General features: G+C 43.4%; 2 protein-coding genes across 2 annotated transcripts; one reads left to right on the forward strand and one right to left on the reverse strand.

Annotated features, from left to right (window-relative positions):
* Window positions 1-1224: 1224 nt before the first annotated feature.
* Window positions 1225-10533, reverse strand: LOC110530448 (alanine aminotransferase 2). The gene is made up of 11 exons (XM_036986071.2): window positions 10055-10533; window positions 8591-8680; window positions 8173-8281; window positions 4669-4802; window positions 4305-4548; window positions 4082-4161; window positions 3811-3947; window positions 2836-3010; window positions 2430-2585; window positions 2119-2231; window positions 1225-1933 (listed from the first exon to the last, which is right to left on the reverse strand). The coding sequence occupies exons 2-11, from the start codon at window positions 8660-8662 to the stop codon at window positions 1843-1845; spliced, it is 1311 nt and encodes a 436-aa protein (XP_036841966.2). The 5' UTR covers window positions 8663-8680; window positions 10055-10533; the 3' UTR covers window positions 1225-1842.
* On the forward strand, window positions 9065-24650 carry sharpin (SHANK-associated RH domain interacting protein). Its single transcript, XM_090182459.1, is given in 10 exon segments — window positions 9065-9245; window positions 9247-9421; window positions 14711-14879; window positions 14996-15137; window positions 15222-15312; window positions 15417-15693; window positions 24020-24117; window positions 24290-24372; window positions 24374-24398; window positions 24486-24650. Coding segments are annotated over 10 exon segments (1185 nt in total). The 5' UTR covers window positions 9065-9171; the 3' UTR covers window positions 24537-24650.
* Window positions 24651-24769: the final 119 nt, after the last annotated feature.

Below are 24769 nucleotides of genomic sequence, written 5' to 3' on the forward strand. Positions count from 1 at the left end.
TAGTCTCAGAGGTCTGTTAAAAGCGCAGAGAGCATCATGAAGAACAAGGAACACACCAGGCAGGTCCGAGATACTGTTGTGAAGAAGTTTAAAGCCGGATTTGGATACAAAAAGATTTCCCAAGCTTTAAACATCCCAAGGAGCACTGTGCAAGCGATAATATTGAAATGGAAGGAGTATCAGACCACTGCAAATCTACCAAGACCTGGCCGTCCCTCTAAACTTTCAGCTCATACAAGGAGAAGACTGATCAGAGATGCAGCCAAGAGGCCCATGATCACTCTGGATGAACTGCAGAGATCTACAGCTGAGGTGGGAGACTCTGTCCATAGGACAACAATCAGTCAGTATATTGCACAAATCTGGCCTTTATGGAAGAGTGGCAAGAAGAAAGCCATTTCTTAAAGATATCCATAAAAAGTGTTGTTTAAAGTTTGCCACAAGCCACCTGGGAGACACACCAAACATGTGGAAGAAGGTGCTCTGGTCAGATGAAACCAAAATTGAACTTTTTGGCAACAATGCAAAACGTTATGTTTGGCGTAAAAGCAACACCGCTCATCACCCTGAACACACCATCTCCACTGTCAAACATGGTGGTGGCAGCATCATGGTTTGGGCCTGCTTTTCTTCAGCGGGGACAGGGAAGATGGTTAAAATTGATGGGAAGATGGATGGAGCCAAATACAGGACCATTCTGGAAGAACCTGATGGAGTCTGCAAAAGACCTGAGACTGGGACGGAGATTTGTCTTCCAACAAGTCAATGATCCAAAACATAAAGCAAAATCTACAATGGAATGGTTCAAAACTAAACATATCCGACTTACAGCTGTAATCGCAGCAAAAGGTGGCGCTACAAAGTATTAACTTAAGGGGGCTGAATAATTTTGCACGCCCAACTTTTTCAGTTTTTGATTTGTTAAAAAAGTTTGAAATATCCAATAAATGTCGTTACACTTCATGATTGTGTCCCACTTGTTGATTCTTCACAAAAAAATAGTTTTATATCTTCATGTTTGAAGCCTGAAATGTGGCAAAACGTCGCAAAGTTCAAGGGGGCCGAATACTTTCGCAAGGCACTGTACTTATTGAACATGACATTAAAACTGTTATGTTATAGAATAACATGTCTTGGAGTAAGTATTTTTATCCTCACAAACTAGAGGGTGGCTAAATTCCCCTTGAAATGCCATTGGAGTAACTCAACACAGATTGCATCCAATGTTTTAAAAAGTCTGTTTATTTGTCATCATTTTTACATCTTTGTAATTTAGCAGATGCTCTAATGCAGAGCGACTTACAGTTAACGCATTCATTTCATGATAGCTAGGTGAGACAAACATATCAGTCATAGAAAGTATTGAATTGACATGGACTTTGGATGTTAGTGAATATGGCCAAAATCTATCCTTACCTTAAATGTCAACTTTTACTTATTCCCTTAGTTCCAATATCTCTGCCCCACAATGTCAGATCCTAACAAGGTAACGTTCTTATTGTTAAGAAGAGTGAGTATTTAGAGGGGATCTACACTGTCTGAGACAGGTAGTTTCATTCTCTAATGCCGAAGGTTGACAAAATAAGAAAAATATGTTTCTGTGGACATGCATGACTTGAATCATAATTATGTTAAAAGCCGCTCACGCCCATCTTTGTTCAATCCAAATGCAGAATTCTTCAACTCGGGTCATGTGTTGTCTTACTTTATTATTTAAATATGGTCTGTTGAAAGATAAAGATGTTAAACAATGTTACTGGTTGCAATTTTCTTCTCTGTACTGTGATCGTGTCTGAAGTTAAATGTATTATTCATCTTTGGGCTGTAAGGTGAAGCCAGTTTTCAGGAGAACTCCTTGAGGAAGTGCAGGTGGAAGTTCTTCAGGCGTTTCAGTACCTCTTCCATGGTCTCCACTGGGGTCATGACACACAGTCTACAGAGAGAGATGAGAACAAATCAGTGGGGAAGTAGAACCATTTAAATAGAATGATGAGGCTAATGCTATGCTTCCCTGTTCATTTGCATAGGATGAGTAGTGGATATGGAGCCATTGACTACTGGAGTGTTTTATGGTGACATTTCTATGTCCAGAAGCTGTTGACAGAGAGAGGATTGTACCTGATGTGGTGGGTGCCTTCCTTCTGTCCATACTCACACCCCGGTCCCACACACACTCCTGCCTCCTCTAGTAACCGTTTACAGTACCACAGGTCAGGCTGCAACCCCACCACCTGCAATGGAAAATAGAAAACTCACCTATATAAGAGATCAAATCATTAACTCCAGAGTATTTAGAATTAATCACATGTTGAATCACATGTTTTTCCTCCAAAAGGTGAATGTCTCTTGAAATGCCCATATGACAAGCAGCAGTAGTCATTCTAGTGCTCTACCTGACCATACAGTGTACTATTTGCCCCATGACTAACTTTGGCCTTCTCAATGGCTGCTTGGGGTAGATACAGCCGGGGGAATACGAAAGCTCCTCCCATCATCGGCTGACAGCTGATCCCTGGGATATTGTTCAGAAACTCTGGGACCCAGTTCATGTTATGGACCAGCATGGCCCGGATAGACTGGGTCTCCTGGCGGAGATGGGAGAAAAGACGGAAAAGAAGGACACGGGGAGAGCATATTGTATGGGACACTGAGGTGCCGTTGTGAATAGGGAAAGGAATACATTTGTTTGATTTTGATGAACTATTTCTTATTTTAGAGACTTCAATGATTGTAGAGCACTATCATTAAACTACTTATGACTAAATGTTACATGACATATGCAATCTATTAAGCCTAACGTCATACTGTAGTTTGATCTATTTTGATGGGTCTCACCTGGGCGTAGACCGGGTATGAGGGGTCCCCTGGCCTGGGAGGGTTAGCCATGAGCTCCAGGGCTAGCTGACCAGTCACAGGGGCACAGATGTCAGTGGAAAAGATGGTGTAGGCGTACTTCATGACGGCGGGGTCAAGGTTCACCAGCTCCACGTACCCTCCGCGTAGCCCACACCTGTGCAGGGAGGAGAGACATACAGAGTAGTGGTCAAACACTGGCCTGCTGGTTTCAGTACAGGCGTTCACACCATAGGAAGCCTGAAGTGGATCTCTTAGGGAACTGCCAGCTATTTTATTTACTTTTGTCCCTATTGAGTTTGTGTTGGCAGCTCATACATTGTCTAAGGCACTAATCCATGTTTGCGCTAACGCTCATGCTGAAGGAATTTGACCATTCTAAAGAAGTAGTAGGCTAGTAGCTAATTACTTAATTAAGTAGTTAATGGGGTAATATGATCCAGATCATTGTAGAGTACAGTATGTATGTATTGAAGACCACTCCTCTGTTGATGTGACTAATTGCTCTAATTGGGCCATGCCCCACCCCTTCCCACTACAGCTGATCTCACTGCCAAATCACCACTCCTCAAATCACCACTCCTCCTAACCTTACCATTTAACCCCCTTCTACCCTTCTGAAAACAGCAAATCCTTTCATGGTGATGCCAGTGGGTGGCATATTCTGTTTGCCTTCCATTTGTGCATGAAATAATCAACCAACACAACCCTACCTAACAGCCTTTACAAGCCAATAAAATCCTCACCCCTCTGCTGTGTGTGTGAAATAAATCAGATAATTGAATCCTTCCTCATCTCATTCATCCAGTAGCATTCTAATAGATGTGTCATGGTGGCATTCTGAACTTTAGACCAGTCAATTACAAAACCTCCTAATACAGTTCACCTTCAGTTGAATGCATGAATCCGTTAGTCTATTGCCTTAGAAGACAGACAGTGCTGCTGTACAGTACTCACTCGCCCATGAAGCCTTTGGATGCTGAGTGGAAAGAGGCCAGCTCCACTGTGTGAGAGAGATGAGGCCCCATTTCAGACAGAACCTTCTTATAGGAGAAAAACTCACTGCCCTCCCCGAACACACTTTCCTGATACACCTGTGGATCGAATGAAACAGCGAGGGGTGCGTGGAAGACAGAACAACTCAATACATAGTCAATATAGAGGGAAGGGAAATATTTGTGATTGAAAATAAGCGATTTGCCAGGAGAAAGTATAGACAGGAAGTCACCTCATCAGCCATGAGGAAGAGCCTCTCCTCAGCAGCGAATCGGATCACCTTTTCAATACACTTCCTGCTCTGTACATGACCTAGCAACAACAAAACAAATGAGACTATCCATAAATACTGCTGAGGTAACTTGGCTGCAAAAAGGTTTACGTTACATTCTTCATAGGGACAAATAGTGTGGTACTACTGTATCAACCATCATGGAACCGGAACAACTCGTTACCTGTAGGATTCCCCGGGTTGATGACATACAGGGCAACTGTGTTGCAGACACCCTTAGAGGCCTGTAGTGCTCTGCGTAGCTCCTCCACCTCCATTGCCCAACCCTGCTCCTCATCTAGGTAGTAGGGAACAATGGCTGCACCAAGCCATTGCAACATCATTTTGAAGGAAGAGTAGGCGGGAACAGCGGTCAGCACACCTGTCGGGAGTGAGGCCTGATTGTGGTCCAACAGCTTCAGAACCAGCTAAACAAAAAAAACAGAACATAAAGAGTGAAAGATGAATGAGACAGACACAACGATTAAGATGATTATTATTATGACAATGGTTTTGATGATGATGGGGATGGTGAAGATGATTCTCACCATTAAAGACCTCTGGGAGCCAGATGTCATGAAGATATTCTCGGGGGACGATGGTACACCACCATCTCGTCGAGAGATGAAGTTGGACACACTGCACTGTATATAAGAGATACCACCAGAGAGCGTGTATGAGCCTGATAAGATAGAGAAGAAGAAAAAAGAGATGCATATCAAATATAAACACACATCACATGCACACTGAACAAAAATATAAATGCAACATCTAAAGTGTTGGTCCCATGTTTCATGAGCTGAAATAAAAGATCCCAGAAAATGTCCATATGCACAAATAGCTTATTTCTCTCAAATGTTGTGCACAAATTTGTTTACATCCCGGTTAGTGAGCATTTCTCCTTTCCCAAGATAATCCATCCAACTGACAGGTGTGGCATATCAAGAAGCTAATTAAACAGCATGATCATTACACAGATGCACCTTGTGCTGGGGACAATAAATGGCCACTCTAAAATGCCTCAGATGTCTCAATCTTTGAGGTAGCGTTCAATTGGCATGCTGACTGCAAGAATGCCCACCAGAGCCGTTGCTTGAGAATTGAATGTTCATTTGTCTACCAATGTTGTTGTAAATAATTTGGCAATAAGTCCAACCAGCCTCACAACCACAGACCAGGTGTAATCACACCACTCCACATCCGGCTTCTTCACCTGTGGGATTGTTTGAGACCAGCCACCCAGACAGCTAATAAAAATATGGGTTTTCACAACCAAATAATTTCTGCACAAACATTCAAAAACTGTCTCAGGGAAGCTCATCTGCATTCTCGTCGTCCTCAGCAGGGTTTGACCTGACTGCAGTTCGCTGTCGTAACCGACTTCAGTGGGCAAATTCTCACCTTCAATGGCCACTGGAACGCTGGAGAAGTGTGCTTTTCACGGATGATTCCCAATTTCAACTGTACCGGGAAGATGGCAGACAGCGTTTATGGCGGAGTGTGGGCGAGCGATTTGCTGATGTCAGTGTGGTGAACAGTGTGCCCCATGGGGCCGGTGGGGTTATGATATGGGCAGGCATAAGCTACGGACAATGAACACAATAGCATTTTATCTATGGCAATTTTAATGCACAGAGATACTGTGACGAGAACCTGAGGCCTATTGTCGTGCCCTTCATCTGCTGCTATCACCTCATGTTTCAGCCTGATACTACATGGCCCCATGTCGCAAGGATCTGTACACAATTTCTGAAAGCTGAAAATGTCTAAGTTCTTCCATGGCCTGCATACTCACCAGACATGCCACCCATTGAGCATGTTCGGGATGCTCTGGATTGACGTGTACGACAGCGTGTTCCAGTTCCGGCCAATATCCATTAACGTCACACAGCCATTGAAAAGGAGTGGGACAACATTCCACAGGCCACAATCAATAGCCTGATCAACTCTATGCAAAGGAGATATGTCGCGCTGCATAAGGAAAATAATGGTCACACCAGATACTGACTGGTTTTCTGATCCACGGCCTTCCTTTTTTTTTAAAGAATCTGTAATAGATGCATACAGTGGGGAAAAGTATTTGATACACTGCCAATTTTGCACATTTTCCTACTTACAAAGCATGTAGAGGTCTGTAATTTTTATCATAGGTACACTTCAACTGTGAGAGACGGAATCTAAAACAACAATCCAGAAAATCACATTGTATGATTTTTAAGTAATTCATTTGCATTTTATTGCATGACATAAGTATTTGATACATCAGAAAAGCAGAACTTAATATTTGGTACAGAAACCTCTGTTGGAAATGACAGAGATCATACGTTTCCTGTAGTTCTTGACCAGGTTTGCACACACTGCAGCAGGGATTTTGGCCCAATCCTCCATACAGACCTTCTCCAGATCCTTCAGGTTTCGGGGCTGTCGCTAGGCAATACGGACTTTCAACTCCCTCCAAAGATTTTCTATTGGGTTCAGGTCTGGAGACTGGCTAGGCCACTCCAGCACCTTGAGATGCTTCTTACGGAGCCACTCGTTAGTTGCCCTTGCTGTGTGTTTCGGGTCGTTGTCATGCTGGAAGACCCAGCCACGACCCATCTTCAATGCTCTTACTGAGGGAAGGAGGTTGTTGGCCAAGATCTCACGATACATGGCCCCATCCATCCTCCCCTCAATACGGTGCAGTTGTCCTGTGCCCTTTGCAGAAAAGCTTCCCCAAAGAATGATGTTTCCACCTCCATGCTTCACGGTTGGGATGGTGTTCTTGGGGTTGTACTCATCCTTCTTCTTCCTCCAAACACGGCGAGTGGAGACCACATGACCTTCTCCCATTCCTCCTCTGGATCATCCAGATGGTCATTGGCAAACTTCAGACGGGCCTGGACATGCGCTGGCTTGAGCAGGGGGACCTTGTGTGCACTGCAGGATTTTAATCCATGACGGCGTAGTGTGTTACTAATGGTTTTCTTTGAGACTGTGGTCCCAGCTCTCTTCAGGTCATTGACCAGGTCCTGCCGTGTAGTTCTGGGCTGATCCCTCACCTTCCTCATGATCATTTATGCCCCACGAGGTGAGATCTTGCATGGAGCCCCAGACCGAGGGTGATTGACCGTCATCTTGAACTTCTTCCATTTTCTAATAATTGCGCCAACAGTTGTTGCCTTCTCACCAAGCTGCTTGCCTATTGTCCTGTAGCCCATCCCAGCCTTGTGCAGGTCTACAGTTTTATCCCTGATGTCCTTACACAGCTCTCTGGTCTTGGCCATTGTGGAGAGGTTGGAGTCTGTTTGATTGAGTGTGTGGACAGGTGTCTTTTAAACAGGTAACAAGTTCAAACAGGTGCAGTTAATGGGGCGGCAGTGGTTAGAGCGTTGGATAGTAACCGGAAGGTTGCAAGTTCAAACCCCCGAGCTGACAAGGTACAAATCTGTCGTTCTGCCCCTGAACAGGCAGTTAACCCACTGTTCCTAGGCCGTCATTGAAAATAAGAATTTGTTCTTAACTGACTTGCCTATTTAAATAAAAATAAAATAAATAAAAAATACAGGTAATGAGTGGAGAACAGGAGGGCTTCTTAAAGAAAAACTAACAGGTCTGTGAGAGCTGGAATTCTTACTGGTTGGTAGGTGATCAAATACTTATGTCATGCAATAAAATGCAAATTAATTACTTAAAAATCATACAATGTGATTTTCTGGATTGTTGTTTTAGATTCCGTCTCTCACAGTTGAAGTGTACCTATGATAAAAATTACAGACCTCTACATGCTTTGTAAGTAGGAAAACCTGCAAAATCGGCAGTGTATCAAATACTTGTTCTCCCCACTGTATCTGTATTCCCAGTCATGTGAATTCGATAGATTAGATTATTTCATTATCAACTGTAACTCTGTAAAATCTTTGAAATTGTTACATGCTGAGTTTTATATTTTTATTTTTGTACATTGACAGTCATGATGATCGGCCACCTTAGTACATTCAAAAAACACAACACTTTCGAACTGTAGACATACTGTAATGTGTTTCCATAGGCCCAATTGCAGTCCTCCTTACCTACACTCCCCCCATCACATGCGCTCAGTAGGCTTTGGGCTCTCTGTTTAACGTCCACTGGCAGTTTATCACTTTCGACCAGCTCAGGGTATATGCAGGCTGCAAGAACCTGACACACACACACACAAAGGTGTAAAGAGAAAGAGTTAACAAATACAATTTAGATTTATTTAACTAAGCAAGTCAGTCAAGAACAAATTCTTATTTACAGTGACGGCCTACACTGGCCAAACCTGCGCCGCCCTATGGGACTCCCAATCACGTCCGGTTGTGATTCAGCCTGGACTCAAACCAGGGTGTCTGTAGTGACGCCTCTTGCACTGAGATGCAGTGCCTTAAACCGCTGTGCTACTCAGGAGCAAACAGGCAGGATTAACGGGCGACACTCAGACAGAAACAAAGGTTAGAATGACATTACCTGTCGGACAAAAGTCAAGGGTTTTACCCCTCCTCCGTGTGGGTCTCCCCAACTGACGTCTATCACATCCATATAGGGCTTCCTCACTCCCTATCAGAAACAGATTACATACTATAGTGTAAGTCAATGGATATTCATTAGTATACTATATTGTGTTTCACATGAAAATGCACTTCATTGCATGGACCATAATATTGTAATGAAACAGCAAGGAGCAGGTCTCGAACCCTCGACATTCTAGCCCGAGGTCCGGCGCGCTATCGACTGTGCCGCAAAAGCATGCTCGTGCGGCAGAGTCGATTTCCGCGCTCATAAACCCAGGGTCGTTACAATATTTATGAACAACGCCGGTTTCTATCGGGGGTGAATAAAGGTCGCCCCACGCTACTTCCTGTTTTGATAACAAAAAAAACATGTCATTTCGTCTATCTATGGATAGACATAACTAGCTGTCATAGAACGCCATCTCTTTACTAACAGGTAGACTGTTAAAATAAAGACTCATAACTATCGACAGTGCATTGTGCTTTTGGGGTTGAAATAACGTTACACCTGTGGTTCCCAACTGTTGTTGTGGGGAGATGGCACTGAGCGCGAGCGGTTGGGCTCCAACGCCTGTGCCAGCCACATTCCAGTCTGTACATGGTGGGCCCGCACTGCAACACGGTTTTGATATCGGTACGAGTGTCGGTTTGCCATTCTGGAATTCGACCGCTTTGCCTCCCCGGAGCTGGCGATGAGGTTCTCCATCTTCAGCTTAGTATGGACCCCAGCAAAGCTGGAGAGTTTCGGCTAGCACTGAGGGACAGTAGCGGAAGCGTCCGTAGTGTGGTAAGTGACATACTGCAACGTCTAGCTACCTAGCTAGGTATCTTGACATATGTAATGCCATGCAAACAATTGTATGCGTTGACATAATACATTGCACACACAACATTGTTCTGTTGGTTTGAGCAATGTCAATTTAGAGACATTTTCTTTTGACATAGCTACTGAATTGGAATCTTGTTTATTCAAATTACACAGTAATTCCATTGCTGGGAAACGATGTCGGGTGATTTGTACAATCATCTGTCCTTGTGTCTATCTGAACAAGGGAAGAACCGTACTAAATAGGATACAGTATGTTCTCTCTTTCTCTCCCTCCCTCTCTCTATAGTCAAAAGTTTGGACACACCTATTCATTAAAGGGTTTTTGTTTATTTGTATTATTTTCTACATTGTAGAATACATCCATATAGGGCTTCCTCACTCCCTATCATAAACAGATTACATACTGTAGTGTAAGTCAATGGATATTCATTAGTATACTATATTGTGTTTCACATGAAAATGCACTTCATTACATGCACAAGTGAACATCTAGCCGTTCGATGTCTGAAATAATATAACATGATGAATGTGACTTCAGTATTAAGGTCGCTAACATCAGGTCAGCTCTGTGGCTGAACTATTAGATCTTACCTGTCTGTGTGAGTTCTGTTCTGATCTGAGTTGCTCGTCTCACCAAGGGCTCCAGCTCTGTCTGTTTGATGCTCCTCACCTTGGGGCAGATCTCAGGCAGAGAAGAGACAATAGTTGTTTAACCTGGAGTATTCCGTGTGGCGGGCTGAGTAAAAAGTATATTCCTTATCGGTCTTGTGGGTGTCAAGTGATAGGGTTGCGTCTTTCGAATCCGGTATCAGGAAGAGTAAAAGTCAGAATCTGTCGTTAATTATCTTTAATTAAATTCAAGCAATAAATGGTAAATGCAATTTTCGTATATATGGGTTCACTGTATCACCACGCAGGGCAAGCAGAGAACTGACAGGATGTAAGTAAACACCTGTTCTTATACTGTGATAGACGTAGTTCCAACTCGTCTGTTGGCCTATCACAGTAGAGGCTGAGCGTGGTTTAGACTTGCTCAGCCTATCGCAGGCGCTCAGGCTGGTCCCCGCCTCTTGGCGCTTCTTGGAGTCCACCCTCTGTCGATGTATAGATTCTTACTGTTCTGGTATCACACCCTAGTTATAACAGTTGCTCAGTTCCTGCTATTGTGTTGTTCAGTATTTTTCCATCTCAGTTAAACCTCGTGATGACCACCCCTCCCTATACCTGATTAACCACAACTTTGTAACATGCAGCAAGTCACACCATGTGCTCAATATTGTCACACACACACACACACACACACACGTAACAGATGTATATGTACTCTCCATGCGTTGTGTTTTCTCAAAATAAATCACTTCGGCCAGTGGTCCCAGTTGAGCATTTATTTCTGTTGTTAAATGGGAAACAGCACGTTAGTTGTGCAGGGCTGAACGGTATTGATGGCTGTCGATGGCAAAATCCCTTGCATCACATTTTCATACTGGGCGAACAAAATACAAAAATACAATACAAAATATAACATGTGTAAATACCTGTTGTTAAATGGGAACCATATTATGGCAAGAACAGCTCAAACAAGCAAAGAGAAATGACCGTCCATCGTTACTTCAAGACATGGTCAGTCAATCCGCAAGAACTTTGAAAGTTTCTTCAAGTGCAGTCGCAAAAACCATCAAGCGCTGTGATAAAACTGGCTCTCATGAGGACCAGAACAGGAAAGGAAGACCCAGAGTTACCTCTGCTGCAGATAAGTTCATTAGAGTTACCAGCCTCAGATTACAGCCCAAATAAATGCTTCAAGTAACAGACATTATCACAACATCAACTGTTCAGAGGAGTCTGCGTGAATCAGGCCTTCATGGTCCAATTGCTGCAAAGAAACCACTACTAAAGAACACCAATAAGAAGAAGAGACTTGCTTGGGCCAAGAAACATGAGAAATGGACATTAGACCATAGAAATCTGTCATTTTGGTCTGATGAGTCAAGACCAAAGAGCTGTCAAAAGACACCAGAAACAAAATTGTAGACCTGCACCAGGCTGGGAAGACTTAATCTGCAATAGGTAAGCAGCTTGGTTTGAAGAAATCAACGGTGGGAGCAATTATTAGGAAATGGAAGACATACAAGACCACTGATAATCTCCCTCGATCTGGGGCTCCACGCAAGATCTCACCCCGTGGGGTCAAAATGATCACAAGAACGGTGAGCAAAAATCCCAGAACCACACAGGGGGACCTAGTGAATGACCTGCAGAGAGCTGGGACCAAAGTAACAAAGCCTACCATCAGTAACACACTATGCCGCCAGGGACTCCAATCCTGCAGTGCCAGACGTGTCCCCCTGCTTAAGCCAGTACATGTCCAGGCCCGTCTGAAGTTTGCTAGAGAGCATTTGGATGATCCAGAAGAGTTTTTTGGTAAAAACTCAACTCGTTGTGTTTGGAGGACAAAGAATGCTGAGTTGCATCCAAAGAACACCATACCTACTGTGAAGCATGGGGGTGGAAACATCATGCTTTGGGGCTGTTTTTATGCAAAGGGACCAGGACGACTGATCCGTGTAAAGGAAAGAATGAATGGGGCCATGTATCGTGAGATTTTGAGTGAAAACCTCCTTACATCAGCAAGGGCATTGAAGATGAAACGTGGCTGGGTCTTTCAGCATGACAATGATCCCAAACACACCGCCCGGGCAACGAAGGAGTGGCTTCGTAAGAAACATTTCAAGGTCCTGGAGTGGCCTAGCCAGTCTCCAGATCTCAACCCCATAGAAAATCTTTGGAGGGAGTTGAAAGTCTGTGTTGCCCAGCAACAGCCCCAAAACATCACTGCTCTAGAGGAGCTCTGCATGGAGGAATGGGCCAAAATACCAGCAACAGTGTGTGAAAACCTTGTGAAGACTTACAGAAAACGTTTGACCTCTGTCAATGCCAACAAAGCGTATATAACAAAGTTTTGAGATAAACTTTTGTTATTGACCAAATACTTATTTTCCACCATAATTTGCAAATAAATTCATTAAAAATCCTACAATGTGATTTTCTGGATTTTTTTTCTCATTTTGTCTGTCATAGTTGAAGTGTACCTATGATGAACATCACAGGCCTCATCTTTTTAAGTGGGAGAACTTGCACAATTGGTGGCTGACAATACTTTTTTGCCCCACTGTACTTAACCAGCATGGCTACCACAGCATTCTGCAGCAATACGCCATCCCATCACGTTTGCGCTTAGTGGGACTATCATTTGTTTTCCAACAGGACAATGACCCAACACACCTCCAGGCTATGTGACCAAGAAGGATAGTGGATGGAGTGCTGCATCAGATGACCTGGCCTCCACAATCACCCAACCTCAACAGAGTGAAGGGAAAGCAGCTAACAAGTGCTCAGCATACAGTTGAAGTCTGAAGTTTACAAACACCTTAGCGAAATACATTTAAACTGTTTTTCACAATTCCTGACATTTAATCATAGTAACAATTCCCTGTCTTAAGTCAGTTAGGATCACCACTTTATTTTAAGAATGTAAAATGTCAGAATAATAGTAGAGTGATTTATTTCAGCTTTTATTGATTTCATCACATTTCCAGTGGGTCAGAAGTTTACATGCGCTCAATTAGTATTTGGTAACATTGCCTTTAAATTATTTAACTTGGGTCAAACGTTTCGGGTAGCCTTCCACAAGCTTCCCACAATAAGTTGGGTGAATTTGAACTCATTCCTCCTGACAGAGCTGGTGTAACGGAGTCAGGTTCGTAGGCCTCCTTGCTTGCACATGCTTTTTCAGTTCTGCCCACAAATATTCTATAGGATTGAGGTCAGGGCTTTGTAATTGCCACTCCAATACCTTGACTTTGTTGTCTTGAGGCCATTTTGCCACAACTTTGGAAGTATGCTTGGGGTCATTGTGCATTTGGAATACCCTTTGCGACCAAGCTTTAACTTCCTGACTGATGTCTTGAGATGTTGCTTCAATATATCCACATAATTGTTCTTCCCCATGATGCCATCTGTTTGTGAAGTGCACCAGTCCCTCCTGCAGCAAAGCACCCCCACAACATGATGCTGCCACCCCCAAGCTTCACGGTTGGGATGTTGTTCTTCGGCTTGCAAGTCTCCCCCGTTTTCCTCCAAACATAACGATGGTCATTATGGCCAAACAGTTCTATTTTTGTTTAATCAGACCAGAGAACATTTCTCCAAAAAGTACAATCTTTGTCCTCATGTGCAGTTGCAAACCGTAGTCAAGCTTTTTTATGCCGGTTTTGCAGCAGTGGCTTCTTCCTTGCTGAGCGGCCTTTCAGGTTATGTCGATATAGGACTCATTTTACTGTGGATATAGACACTTACCTGTACCTGTTTCCTCCAGCATCTTCACAAGGCCCTTTGCTGTTGTTCTGGGATTGATTTGCACTTTTCGCACCAAAGTATGCTCATCTCTAGGAGGCAGAATGTGTCTCCTTCCTGAGCGGTATGACGGCTGCGTGATCCCATGGTGTTTATACTTGCGTACTATTGTTTGTACAGATGAACGTGGTATTTTCAGGCATTTGGAAATTGCTCCCAAGGATGAACAAGAATTGTGGTCTACAATTTTTTTTTTCTAAGGTCTTGGCTGATTTCCTTTGATTTTCCCATGATGTCAAGCAAAGAGGCACTGAGTTTGAAGGTAGGCCTTGAAATACATCCACAGGTACACCTTCAATTGACTCAAAGTATGTAAATTACACTATCAGAAGCTTCTAAAGCCATGACATAATTTTCAAGAATTTTCCAAGCTGTTTAAAGGTCAACTTAGTGTATGTGAACTTCTGACCCACTGGATTTGTGATACATAAGTGAAATAATCTGTCCGTAAACAATTTTTGGAAAAATTACTTGTGTCATGCACAAAGTAGATATCCTAACCGACTTGCCAAAACTATAGTTTATTAACAAGAAATTTGTGGAGTGGTTGAAAAACGAGTTTTAATCACTCCAACCTAAGCGTATGTAAACTTCTGACTTCAAATGTATGTGGGAACTCTTTCAAGACCGTTGGAAAAGCATTCCAGGCTACTTTGAAGAATCAAAAATCAAAAATATATATTTTGATTTGTTTAACACTTTTTTGGTTACTACATGATTCCATGTGTTATTTCATAGTTTGTTTTCACTATTATTCTACAATGTAGAAAATAGTCAAATTAAACAAAACCCCCCACCTGAGTAGGTGTGTCCAAACTATTATTTTTTTCACAGTTCATTGCAGAGTTTGACTTGCGCTCTGTGCAGTATGAGGTGAAGTCTCCACGCCTCCAAGCAACTGTAGTTGCTGCAAATAGTTCCCCACATCCTCTGGATGACCGACAGAAGCACACCGCAGCAGAAGCTCTAGAACAGCGCAGCACAGCCTCCTTACCACTCACTGGTAAGTGCACTCATGCTTCCTCCACTCTCTCTTTTTCTACCATACTTGCATGGCAACATACAGTACATTTATGCATTTTTGTATAGTATTAGTAATTAAACCTGTTTTCTCTGAAGAGGAGCTGCGTCTGGAGCTTGCCCGGGCGATCGAAGCAGGCGACAGCCAGGCTGCTGCTCAGCATGCATCTGCTCTGGCTCACCAGAAGGTGGCGCTCACCATCCAACTGTCTGAGAAGAGTTACGCAGAAGGAGAGATACGGTGAGAAGAAGTAACAGGCAGTAGATTTAGGTTTAGGGGGGAATTAAGATAAGTTGTGTTAATGGTGCTATGTCTGTATTGCAGTTTGGTTGTGGCAGTGGAGGACATTTCCTCTTCCTGTTGCGTCACAGTGAAAGTTTTTCCACACATGACTGTCGCAGCACTCAAGCAGCAGGTCAGATCAAAACTTCTGTGGTCTTCTGTTTGCTTGAATACTTGGGCTACATTGGCAAATGTAAATGTTCACAAATCTCTCTTCTCTGTCTGCATTGCTATCAGGTGTTTCTGGAGTATGGCTTCCACCATCGCGTGCAGCGCTGGGTGATAGGGCAGTGTTTGTGCACAAAGCCCAGGTCCCTGGCCTCGTATGGAGTCCAGAGGGATGGGGACATGGCCTACCTCTACCTGATCTCAGCCCGCCATGCCAGCCTCACCCGCCAGCTGTTCCAGCAGGACATCCTCCTCACCCCACCTCCGCCGACCAGCAACGGGTCTACGTCCCAGGACTGGAGGGGCTACAACACCCTGCCCTCCAGGCTCAGCCACAACTCCCAGGGTAAGTTTGTGCACACACCCACAGAGACAGACGCACCCACACACACAGCAGTGCACATACTAATAGCCACAAGAAGTACATTTTGCCAAAATTAGGCTATAAAAATATTACTCTTGTCTGAACAGACATAAATAAAATACTACACCAGAGAGCATAATTTAGCTACAGAGGATAAATGGTTTCAATAAAGAACAGTGGATTAAGTTTTATTACACGTACTTACACAGGAAGGCCACAATTTGGGCAGCACACGCACCAAATATAGAACAGCTTGTTGCATTGTGGCCATAGATATAATCCATAGAAGGGTTTTGGAACCTCTTACCCTACCACTTTGACTGTTAAACTCATTGGTACACTAGCAATCGCTGCCAGTCCTGATTTAAATGGGAACTGGCATCTATGGATTATATTTATATGGTTGGTTGCGGTTTCTGTTAGGAAATATTTACATTTCAGACATTGGAGAAATGTGCCTGTCATATGCAATGGGTGAGTAACCTATTAAGGCTACTACCATTCCAGTGTTTAATTGCTATATTGTAATTACTTTGCCACCATGGCCTATTTATTGCCTTACCCCTCTTATCCTACCTCATTTGCACTTAGATTTTTCATTTCATGGTATCCAATTGTTTAGTAGCTACTATCTTGTCTCATCGCTACAACTCCCGTACGGGCTCGGGAGAGACGAAGGTTGAAAGTCATGCATCCTCCGATACACAACCCAACCAAGCCGCACTGCTTCTTATCACAGTGCCATCCAACCCGGAAGCCAGCCGCACCAATGTGTCAGAGGAAACACCATGCACCTGGCAACCTTGGTTAGCGCGCACTGCGCCCGGCCCGCCACAGGAGTCGCTGGTGCGCGATGAGACAAGGATTTCCCTACCGGCCAAACCCTCCCTAACCCGGACGACGCTAGGCCAATTGTGCGTCGCCCCACGGACCTCGCGGTCGCGGCCGGTTACAACAGAGCCTGGGCGCGAACCCAGAGTCTCTGGTGGCACAGCTAGCGCTGCAGTACTGCGCCCTTAACCACTGCGCCACCCGGGAGGCCGTTTATAGATTTTTCTACTGTATTATTGATTGTATGTTTGTTTATTCCATGTGTAACTCTGTTGTTGTATGTGTCGAACTGCTTTGCTTTATCTTGGCCAGGTCGCATTTGCAAATGAGAACTTGTTCTCATTTGCAAATGAGAACTTGTTCTCAACTAGCCTACCTGGTTAAATAAAGGTGAAATAAAAATGTAAAAAAGGCGTCCACCCATGCAGCCAGCGTACATCAATAAATGAGGGATATTGGCCAAATGAGCCACATTTAATGTCCTTAAAAGCAGCCTATAACAAATGACAAAAACATTATTCCTTGTGTTTTGATGTGTAGCATATGCAAAACTTTATAGCCTATTTTTTTTTTTTTTATTAGTTTTTACATTCCTAAAACCATAATTGTGCACCTTATGTTTCAGCTGTCAGAGATTTGAGCACTAAATGCATCAGGGCATTTTATGCATAGACTACTGGATTATACAAATATTTATAATATTATAATAAAAACTACACTTCATGACCAAAAGTACAGTGCATTCGGAAAGTATTCAGACCTAGACTTTTTACACATTGTTACGTTACAGCCTTACTGTAAAATTTATTAAATTGTTTCTTTCTTCCTCAATCAACACACAATACCTCATAATGACAAAGCAAAAAGAGGTTTTAGAATTTCTTTCACATTTATTGTGGACAACTCAAGGACATTGAGACTTGTCCCAAAGCCACTCTTGCGTTGTCTTGGCTGTGTGCTTAGGGTCGTTGTCCTACTGGAAGGTGAACCTTCGCCCCAGTCGGAGGCCCTGAGCGCACTGGAGCAGATTTTCATCAAGGATCTCTCTGTACTTTGCTCCGTTCATCTTTCCCTCAATCCTGACTGGTCTTCCAGTCCCTGCCGCTGAAAAACATCCCCACAGCATGATGCTGCCATCACCCTGCTTCACCGTAGAGATGGTTCCAGGTTTCCTCCTGACGTGATGCTTGGCATGCAGGCCAAAGAGTTCAATCTTGGTTTCATCAGACCAGAGAATCTTGTTTCTCATGGTCTGAGAGTTTTGGCAGAGAGTCCTTTTGGCAAACTCCAAGCAGGCAGTCATGTGCCTTTTTTACTGAGGCGTGGCTTCCGTCTGGCCACTCCACCATCAAGGCCTGATTGGTGCAGTGCTGCTGGAAAGTTATCCCATCTTCACAGAGGCACTCTGGAGCTCTGTCAGAGTGACCATCGGGTTCTTGGTCACCTCCCTGACCAAGGCCCTTCTCCCCCGATTGCTCAGTTTGACTGGGCGGCCAGCTGTAGGAAGAGTATTGGTGGTCTTGTGCGGTTGCCGTACCAGGTGAAGATACAGCCCGACAGGATGCTCTCAATTGTGGGTCTTAGGGGCCAAGTAGAATTTCTTCAGCCTCCTGATGTAGAAGAGGCGCTGTAACGCCTTCTTCACCACACTGTCTGGACCATTTCAGGTTGATTGGACATGATTTGGAAAGGCACACACCTGTCTTTATAAGGTCCCACAGTTGACAGTGCATGTCAGAGCAAAAACCAACTCATGAGGTTGAAGGAATTGTCCGTAGAGCTCCGAGACAGGATTGTGGAAGGGAACCAAAACATTTCTGCAGCATTGAAGATTCCCAAGAACACAATGGCCTCCGTCATTCTTAAATAGAAGAAGTTTGGAACGACCAAAAATCTTCCTAGAGCTGGCCGCCCAGCCAAACTGAGCAATCGGGGGAGATGGTCCTTTTGACAGAGCTCCAGACTTTGTCTGTGGAGATGGGAGAACCTTCCAGAAGGACAACCATCTCTGCAGCACTCCACCAATCAGGCCTTTATGGTGGAGTAACCAGACGGAAGCCACTCAGTAAAAGGCACTACACAGCCCGCTTGGAATTTGCCAAAAGGCACCTAAAGGACTCTGACCATGAGAAAAAGATTGAACTGTTTGGCCTGAATACCAAGCGTCACGCTTGAAAGAAATCTGGCACCATCCCTACGATGAAGCATAGTCGTGGCAGCATCATTCTTTGACAATATTTTTCAGCGGCAGGCTAGATGTGCCAAGCTTATAGACCATTTTTGTGCATGTCGATTTACATGAAATCCATTTAAGTTACAGGTTGTAACGCAACAAAATAGGAAAAACGCCAAGGGGGACGAATACTTTTGCAAGGCACTGTAGCTGTGCAGCGACGCTCCCCATCCAACCTGACAGAGCTTGAGAGGATCTGCAGAGAAAAATTGGAGAAACTCCCCAAATACTTGTGTGCCAAGCTTGTAGCGTCATACCCAAGAAGACTCTAGACTTTAATCACTGTAAAAGGTGCTTCAACAAAAGTACTGAGTAAGGGGTCTGAATACTTATGTAAATGTGATATTTCAGTTGATTTTTTATAAATGTGCCAAAATTTCTAAAGACCTGTTTTTGCTTTGTCATTATGGGTTATTGTGTGTAGATTGATGAGGAAAAACGATTTAATCCATTTTAGAATAAAGCTGTGGAAAAAGTCAAGGGGTCAGAATACTTTCCGAATGCACTGTATATGGAAGTACAATTAACAAAAATATAAAACACATGTAAAGTGTTGGTTCCATGTTTCATGAGCTGAAATAAAAGAAACCAGACATTTTCCATATGCACAAAACGTACAGTGCCTTGCGAAAGTATTCGGCCCCCTTGAACTTTGCAACCTTTTGCCACATTTCAGGCTTCAAACATGAAGATATAAAACTGTATTTTTTTATGAAGAATCAACAACAAGTGGGACACAATCATGAAGTGGAACGACATTTATTGGATATTTCAAACTTTTTTAACAAATCAAAAACTGAAAAATTGGGCGTGCAAAATTATTCAGCCCCTTTACTTTCAGTGCAGCAAACTCTCTCCAGAAGTTCAGTGAGGATCTCTGAATGATCCAATGTTGACCTAAATGACTAATGATGAGAAATACAATCCACCTGTGTGTAATCAAGTCTCCGTTTAAATGCACCTGCACTGTGATAGTCTTAGAGGTCCGTTAAAAGCGCAGAGAGCATCATGAAGAACAAGGAACACACCAGGCAGGTCCGAGATACTGTTGTGAAGAAGTTTAAAGCCGGATTTGGATACAACAATTTTTCCAAGCTTTAAACATCCCAAGGAGCACTGTGCAAGCGATAATATTGAAATGGAAGGAGTATCAGACCACTGCAAATCTACCAAGACCTGGCCGTCCCTCTAAACTTTCAGCTCATACAAGGAGAAAACTGATCAGAGATGCAGCCAAGAGGCCCATGATCACTCTGGATGAACTGCAGAGATCTACAGCTGAGGTGGGAGACTCTGTCCATAGGACAACAATCAGTCGTATATTGCACAAATCTGGCCTTTATGGAAGAGTGGCAAGAAGAAAGCCATTTCTTAAAGATATCCATAAAAAGTGTTGTTTAAAGTTTGCCACAAGCCACCTGGGAGACACACCAAACATGTGGAAGAAGGTGCTCTGGTCAGATGAAACTAAAATTGAACTTTTTGGCAACAATGCAAAACGTTATGTTTGGCGTAAAAGCAACACAGCTGAACACACCATCCCCACTGTCAAACATGGTGGTGGCAGCATCATGGTTTGGGCCTGCTTTTCTTCAGCAGGGACAGGGAAGATGGTTAAAATTGATGGGAAGATGGATGGAGCCAAATACAGGACCATTCTGGAAGAAAACCTGATGGAGTCTGCAAAAGACCTGAGACTGGGACAGAGATTTGTCTTCCAACAAGACAATGATCCAAAACATAATGCAAAATCTACAATGGAATGGTTCAAAAATAAACATATCCAGGTGTTAGAATGGCCAAGTCAAAGTCCAGACCTGAATCCAATCGAGAATCTGTGGAAAGAACTGAAAACTGCTGTTCACAAATGCTCTCCATCCAACCTCACTGAGCTCGAGCTGTTTTGCAAGGAGGAATGGGAAAAAATGTCAGTCTCTCGATGTGCAAAACTGATAGAGACATACCCCAAGCGACTTATAGCTGTAATCGCAGCAAAAGGTGGCGCTACAAAGTAGTAACTTAAGGGGGCTGAATAATTTTGCACGCCCAATTTTTCAGTTTTTGATTTGTTAAAAAAGTTTGAAATATCCAATAAATGTCATTCCACTTCATGATTGTGTCCCACTTGTTGTTGATTCTTCACAAAAAAATACAGTTTTATATCTTTATGTTTGAAGCCTGAAATGTGGCAAAAGGTCGCAAAGTTCAAGGGGGCCGAATACTTTCGCAAGGCACTGTATCTCTCTCATTTTGTGCACAAATTTGTTAACATCCCTGTTAGTGAGCAGTTCTCCTTTGCTAAAATAATCCAATCCACCTGACTGGTGTGGCATATCAACAAGCTGATCAAACAGCATGATCATTACACAGGTGCGCCTTGTGCTGGGGACAATAAAAGGCCACTCTAAAATGTTCAGTTTTATCACAACACAATGCCACAGATGTTTTGAAGGAGCGAGTGCAATTGGCATGCTGACTGCAGGAATGTCCACCTGAGCTGTTTCCAGAGAATGTAATGTTCATTTTTCTACCATAAGCCACCTCCAACATCGTTTTAGAGAACTTAGCAGTACATCCAACCGGCCTGACAATCACAGACCACGTGTAACCACGCTACCCCAGGACCTCCGCATCCGGGTTCTTCAGCTGCAGGATGGTCTGAGACCAGCCACCCGGACAGCTGATGAAACTGTGGGTTTGCACAACCTGTCAGAAACCATCTCAAGGGTGATCATCGCCTCACCAGGGTCTTGACCTGACTGCTCCCCTTCAATGGCCACTGGTATGCTGGAGAAGTGTGCTCTTCACAGACGAATCCCGGTTTCAACTGTACCGGACAAAGGGCAGACACCGTGTATGGTATTGTGTGGACAAACAGAGTGCCCCATGGTGGGGTTATGGTATCGGCAGGCATAAGCTACGGACAACAAACATAATAGCATTTTATCGATGGCAATTTGAATGCACAGAGACACCGTGTCGAGATCCTGAGGCCCATTGTCGTGCCATTTATCCACCACCATCACCTCATGTTTCAGTATGATAATGCATAGGCCCATCTCGCAAGGATCTGTACACATTTCCTGGAAACTGAAAATGTCCCAGTTCTTCCATGGCCTGCCTGCCTACTCACCAGACGTGTCACCCATTGAGCATGTTTGGGATTCTCCGGATCAACGCGTACGACAGCGTGTTCCAGTTCCTATCAACATCCTGCAACTTCGCACAGCCATTGAAGAGGAGTGGGACAACATTCCACAATCAACAGCCTTATCAACTCTATGCGAAGGAGATGTGTCCTGCTGCATGAGGTAAATGGTCACACCAGAAACTGACTGGTCTTCTGATCCAAGCCCCCTACCTTTTAAAAAAAAAGTATCTGTGACCAACAGATGCATATCTGTATTCCCAGTCATGTGAAATCCATAGATCTGGGCCTAATTAAATAATTTAAATAGACTGATTTCCTTATGAACTGTAACTCAGTAAAATCTTATTGTTGCATCTTGCATTTATATGTTTCTTCAGTGTAGTTTAGTGCATCTCCAATCCATTGTTAAATCGAGAATCGGCTTCCCATTTCACAACATTTCACTCATGCTGCCAAACATACCCTCGTAAAACTGACTATCCTACCGTTCCTTGACTTCGGTGATGTCATTTACAAAATAGCCTCCAACATTCTACTCAGCCAATTGGATGCAGTCTGTTTTGTCACCAAAGCTCCATATACTACCCACCACTGTGTCCTGTATGCTCTCGTTGGCTGGTCCTCGCTACATATTTGTCGCCAAACCCACTGGCTCCAGGTCATCTAAGTCTTTGCTAGATAAAGCTACACCTTATCTCAGCTCACTGGTCACCATAGCAACACCCACCCGTAGCACGAGCTCCAGCAGGTATATTTCACTGGTCACCCCCAAAGACAACACCTCTTTGGCCGCCTTTTCTTACAGAACGAATTGCAAAAATCACTGAAGTTGGAGACTTACATCTCCCTCACTAACTTTAAGCGTCAGCTGTCAGAGCAGCTTACCGATCGCTGCAGCTGTTCACAGCCCATCTGTAAATAGCCCATCCAACCAACTACCTACCTCATCCCCATATTTGTTTTTCTGCTCTTTTACACACCAGTATTTCTACTTGCACATCCTCATCTGCACATATCGCTAAATTGTAATTACTTCGCCCCTATTGGAGTATTTATTGCCTTACCTCCTTACTTCATTTGCACACACTGTATACAGATTTTTCTATTGTGTTATTGACTACGTTCGTTTATTCCATGTGTAACTCTGCGTTGTTGTTTTTGTTGCACTGCTTTGCTTTATCTTGGCCAGGTCGCAGTAGTAAATGAGAACTTGTTCTTAGCAGGCCTACCTGGTTAAATAAAGGTGAAATTAGAAAGTGCTAAAAAAAAAAAGGTTAAATACTTAAATAAAAATGATAGTTTCCTGATCTTAGATCTCTCAGATATAGGGCAGACACTTCAAAACAAACTTCCTTTAGATATTCTTTGGGACTGTTTTTCCATTTATGAATATGTATTTCTAAGGCCAAATTCAATGTTTCATTAAATCATTTAAAAATATATTTCATACCTAAAGGGGTCCTAAAATTCTAAATCAAATATCTAAATGATCCTTGGTATGACCATCTTCAAACAATTCCATATGTTGGCTTAGTAGAACCCTCCTTTAGACTCTAGATCAGGGCTGTAGGCTTATTTCATTTTTATTTTCTCCAACCCTAATCTAGCGCACCTGATTATTAATTAGCTGGTTAATAAGCTGAATCAGGTTAGTTACAACTGGGGTTAAAAAGAGAACCTACAGGAGGGTAGCTCTCCAAGAACAGGGTTGGAGAGCCCTGCCCTAGAGGGTTAAAGAACTGGTTTGGATTAAGAAATAGGCCTCCAATATTAAAACAAATGATAAATACGAAAGTATATATAAAGTTCCAAAATTGCATCCTATCAGAACAGCGAGTTGCACAGTAGGCGGCATTAGGCTATTTGTTTGGTAATTATACAAAACATGATGCTAATCTCTATCATGTAAAGGACATAGAATTGTATGAAATGTGTTTATAAAAGGCTCATTTATTTTTTCAGACCCTGCATGTGTGGAAATCCTAAAACCGGGTCTGCTCAACTGTATGCCAGTATGCAAATATAGTTGCATGCAATGCTTTATTATAAAAGGGGACTGATCACTCATTTACCATTGTTGTGATTGACTGTAGGGAGCACCGGACGTGAGGCTGACAGGCTGGGTATGAGCGAGATCAGAGAGGCCCTCAACAATAAACCTGATCAACCCTGCAAAGCCAGTAAAACACAGGTACAAACCAAATGTTTTCATATGTATGTGGTCGGCTGTTGGCTCCAAACACCATTTAATTGTTTTACGCAAGATGATAGAAACCTATGTCCTGAACTATCAGGGAAAGAAAAAGTAATATTTCATATAGCTAGTATACTGACCATCACTGCTCTTTACGTCTGACACGCAGACAGAATGGGTTTGTCCCTCTTGCACCTTTATCAACAATCCTTCCCGACCAGGCTGTGAGATCTGCAGTACAGCCAGACCTGACTCGGGAGCACCGCCTCATACAACAGGTACTGTATCTATTGCATAGAGTAGACAGAACACATCACCTGCATTCTAAACTACAATATTGTCTTTATTCCCTGTCTGTATTAAAGGAGAAAGGAAGAAGAGTGGAGCAGGGGGAGATTGGTGCATTGATCAGTTGACTGCCTTGCAACCTATACCATAGCCTGGATGACTGATCACACACAACTGACACCAACTTACTGCTTCTTAGGTAAAAACCCACTACTGACAAACACTAGAGGTATATGGACGTTGTTGCACACATGGAGCTCCACTTGCAGTGGCTCACAAAAGGAACTACCTGTATAGTCAATGGGAGCTGGCTTTTTGACTCTCCTCTGGACATAATGGCAGTCAGCAACCTTTGCCTTGT

This window comes from Oncorhynchus mykiss, chromosome 8 (assembly GCF_057628025.1).
Source record: "Oncorhynchus mykiss isolate SJ-2025 chromosome 8, ASM5762802v1, whole genome shotgun sequence".
Lineage (NCBI taxonomy): Eukaryota > Metazoa > Chordata > Actinopteri > Salmoniformes > Salmonidae > Oncorhynchus > Oncorhynchus mykiss.